Source organism: Nothoprocta perdicaria, unplaced genomic scaffold (genome assembly GCF_003342845.1).
Source record: "Nothoprocta perdicaria isolate Ctin4 unplaced genomic scaffold, notPer1 scaffold_543, whole genome shotgun sequence".
Taxonomy (NCBI): domain Eukaryota; kingdom Metazoa; phylum Chordata; class Aves; order Tinamiformes; family Tinamidae; genus Nothoprocta; species Nothoprocta perdicaria.
The window spans coordinates 81,433-84,462 of record NW_020455803.1 but is presented as its reverse complement, the minus strand read 5'-3'; the positions used below and the strand labels follow the sequence as shown (position 1 = coordinate 84,462).

Genomic DNA, 3,030 nt, shown 5'->3' with positions numbered 1-3,030 from the left:
GAGGGGGCGGAGCCAGCGGCGCCGCTCGGCCCCGCCCCCCGCGGGCTGCAGCAGCGCGAGGCGAGGGGAGGGGCGATGTTCGTGGCCACGCCCACCATGACCACACCCCCGTGGCCACGCCCCTGTGACCACTCCCCCGTGGCCACGCCCCTCGGGCCGTACCACGGCGGCGGGCGCGCGGGGGGGAGCCCGGCGGAGCCCATGGCGGCGGCGCCGCGGGTCGTGCTGCTGCTGAGCGGCAAGAGGAAGTCGGGGAAGGACTTCGTGGCCGAGGAGATCCAGAGCCGGTACCGSGCCGGCACCCGGCGCCCCGGGGCCTTTGGGGAGGGAAGTGTGTCGGTACCGGGAGGAATGGGATGGGAACTGGGCGGAACTGGGTCGCACAGGGGAGACTGGGTTGATATGGGGGGAACTGGGTCGGTACCGGGTGGAACTAGGCTGATATGGAGGGAATCGGGTCGGTACTGGGTGGAACTGGGCTGATACTGGGGAGAAGTGGGCAGGTTCTGTGGGAAGCTGGACCAGGACTGGGGAACGGGCTGCTCTGGAGGGGCTGTCCCTGGGGGCTGGTTCTGGTGCCGGGCACACCGGGTCTCCCTTGGGAGCCTGGGGCCGTTCCCGGCTCCGGAGGAGGCCCGGGAGAGCCCTGCGGTGCTGGGCGGCGGTGGGAGCGCGGCGCTGACCCGGCGGCGCTCCGGCAGCCTGGGCCCCGATGTGTGCACCATCCTGCGCCTCTCCGGGCCGCTCAAGGAGCAGTATGCCAAGGTACCGCCGCACGCGACACCGCGCGCTGCAACACCCTGTGCAGTGACACCGCGCGCTGCAACACCCTGCGCTGCAACACCCTGTGCAGTGACACCCTGCCCTGCAACACTCCGCACTGCAACACCCTGTGCAGCAACACCCTGCCCTGCAACCCCCCATGCAGCAACACCGTGTGCAGCAACACCCCGCACCGTGACACCCTGTGCAGCAGCACCCCGCACCGTGACACCCTGTGCAGCAACACCCTGCACTGCAACACCCTGTGCAGTGACACCCGGCCCTGCAACACCCTGCCCTGCAACACCCTGCCCTGCAACACCCTGTGCAGTGACACCACGCGCTGCAACACCCCGCACTGCAACACCCTGTGCAGCAACACCCCGCACTGCAACACCCTGTGCAGCAACACCCTGCGCTGTGACACCCTGCATTGCAATACCCCACGCTGCAACACCCTGCGCTGCGACACCCCCACATTGCAACACCCTCTGCAGCAACACCACGTGCTGTGACACCTCACATTGCAACACCGCGCGCTGCAACACGCCATGCAGTGACACCCTACACTGCAACACCCCGCACGACAGCACCCCGCGCCGCGCCGCCCGCTCACGTGCAGCGCCCTCCCGCAGGAGCACGGCCTCGACTTCCAGCGCCTGCTGGACGCCAGCGCCTACAAGGAGAGCTACAGGCAGGACATGATCCGCTGGGGCGAGGAGAAGCGCGGCGCCGACCCCGGCTTCTTCTGCCGGATCGTGGTGGAGGGGGCGGCGCAGCCCGTGTGGGTGAGCGGGGACGGGAGCGGGAGCGGGAGCGGGGCGGGGGGTCCCGCACGGGGCGGCCGCTCACGGGCGCCGGGCGCAGGTGGTGAGCGACACGCGGCGCCTCTCGGACGTCGAGTGGTTCCGCGACGTCTATGGCGACGCGGTGCAGACCGTGCGCGTGGTGGCCACCGAGGAGACGAGGAAGAGGAGGAACTGGGTCTTCGTCACGGGTGAGCGGCCGCCCCGCGGGCGCCCTCGGTGCCGGGGCCGCGCGGGGCCCTCACCGGCCGCCCCGCTCCCCRCCAGGGGTGGACGACGCCGAGTCCGAGTGTGGCCTGGACCAAGGGGTGGCCTTCGACTGGGTCATCACCAACGACGGGGACGAGCTGTCCCTGGATGGGCAGCTGGAGACGCTGCTGCAGCGCGTGCGCCGGTGCCTCTAGCCCGGCCCGCGCCCCCAGGACCAAAGAGGGCCCGGGGGGGCGGCGGGGGGCCCGGCTGCCACCCGCGGCTGCCCGCAGGGCACCGACCCTCCCGCGGGCGCCCCCGCTGCCCCTCGGCCTCGCCCGGGCGCCCTGCCCCGCGCGGGGCGGACACACGGACGTGCCTTATCCCAGCGCGGAGCCGCCCRGTCCCGGCGCCCCCAGGGCCTCGCCGGGGTCTCCCTTAGCCCGGGCGGAGGAGAGACGGCAGTGCCGGGCGCGGGCGCTGCCACTCCGGGACCCCGCGGGCTAAACCTGCCCTGGAATAAAGCTGGGCTGCCAGGAGCCCTTCCCGCCTGCACCGCGTCCGCTGCTCCTTGCCCGGCGTGGGGGGCGGCTCTGCGGCCGGGGGCGGGTGGTTGGGTCAGTGCCGGACGCCTGGGCCCCGTCGCTGCCGCGGCCTCCCCAGCTGGGCTGCGTGTGAGAGGAGGTAAATGCCGGGGGCCGGGCCCGACAGCTGGACGCGTCTGCCGGGGGCCGGGGGGGTTAAGAGGCTTCCCGGGGCCGCTCCCTGTGGATTAGCCGCTTCCGAAGCAGAAGGCGCCCGTCCTAATACCTGGGCGCTCGGCCGCGGCGGCAGCTGGACGGCCGCGCGGGGGGGAAGGGGACGGGCTTGGGGGGCGGCCCAAGGTGATGGGGGGGGCTCTAGGAGCGGGTGGCTCCGGGCCAGGGGCAGCTGGATGCACCTGCGCAGAGCATCCCCCGGGATGGGGGGGTGGGTAAATGCCCCCCCTCGGCCTCTGCTGGCAGTCGGGAGGATTGGGGGAGTCGGGGGGGGCTCGTGTGCCAGGACCCTCCTCGGGGGGGTGACGGGGGTTCCCAGGCCCCCCCGTGGGGCGGCTCAGCCTCCTCTGCATCCCTGGGGGCCGCCGCGGCTGCTGCTTCCCCCGCCCCGCCCCGCCCCGTCGGCATCCCCACGGGAACCCCCGGCCCCGACGGCGCGGGGAGGGGGGGTCGGGCCCAGCGGGAACGGGAGGGGATCCCCCCCCCAGCCCCAGCCCCTCGGGGCGGCGCCGCCG

General features: G+C 73.5%; 2 protein-coding genes across 2 annotated transcripts in view; both read left to right on the top strand.

Annotated features, from left to right (window-relative positions):
• Positions 1-183: 183 nt before the first annotated feature.
• PMVK (phosphomevalonate kinase) lies at positions 184-1,989 on the top strand. The gene is made up of 5 exons (XM_026048492.1): positions 184-287; positions 702-765; positions 1,398-1,550; positions 1,630-1,759; positions 1,836-1,989. The coding sequence occupies exons 1-5, from the start codon at positions 202-204 to the stop codon at positions 1,970-1,972; spliced, it is 570 nt and encodes a 189-aa protein (XP_025904277.1). The 5' UTR covers positions 184-201; the 3' UTR covers positions 1,973-1,989.
• Positions 1,990-2,718: 729 nt separating this feature from the next.
• The window catches only part of KCNN3 (potassium calcium-activated channel subfamily N member 3), a 9,932-nt gene continuing 9,620 nt past the window's right edge, over positions 2,719-3,030 (top strand). Inside the window, exon 1 of the mRNA XM_026048486.1 lies at positions 2,719-2,730. Within this exon, the coding sequence (XP_025904271.1) occupies positions 2,719-2,730 (12 nt within the window). The remainder of the gene's footprint in view (positions 2,731-3,030) is intronic.

What these genes read in the sequence shown, in the direction of transcription:
- PMVK (XM_026048492.1), top strand. Translation starts at nt 202, where the DNA reads ATGGCGGCGGCGCCGCGGGTCGTGCTGCTGCTGAGCGGCAAGAGGAAG. An exon ending in TCAAGGAGCAGTATGCCAAG is followed by an intron (nt 766 to 1,397) that starts GTACCGCCGCAC and finishes GCCCTCCCGCAG; the next exon opens with GAGCACGGCCTCGACTTCCA. An exon ending in GGGCGGCGCAGCCCGTGTGG is followed by an intron (nt 1,551 to 1,629) that starts GTGAGCGGGGAC and finishes CGCCGGGCGCAG; the next exon opens with GTGGTGAGCGACACGCGGCG.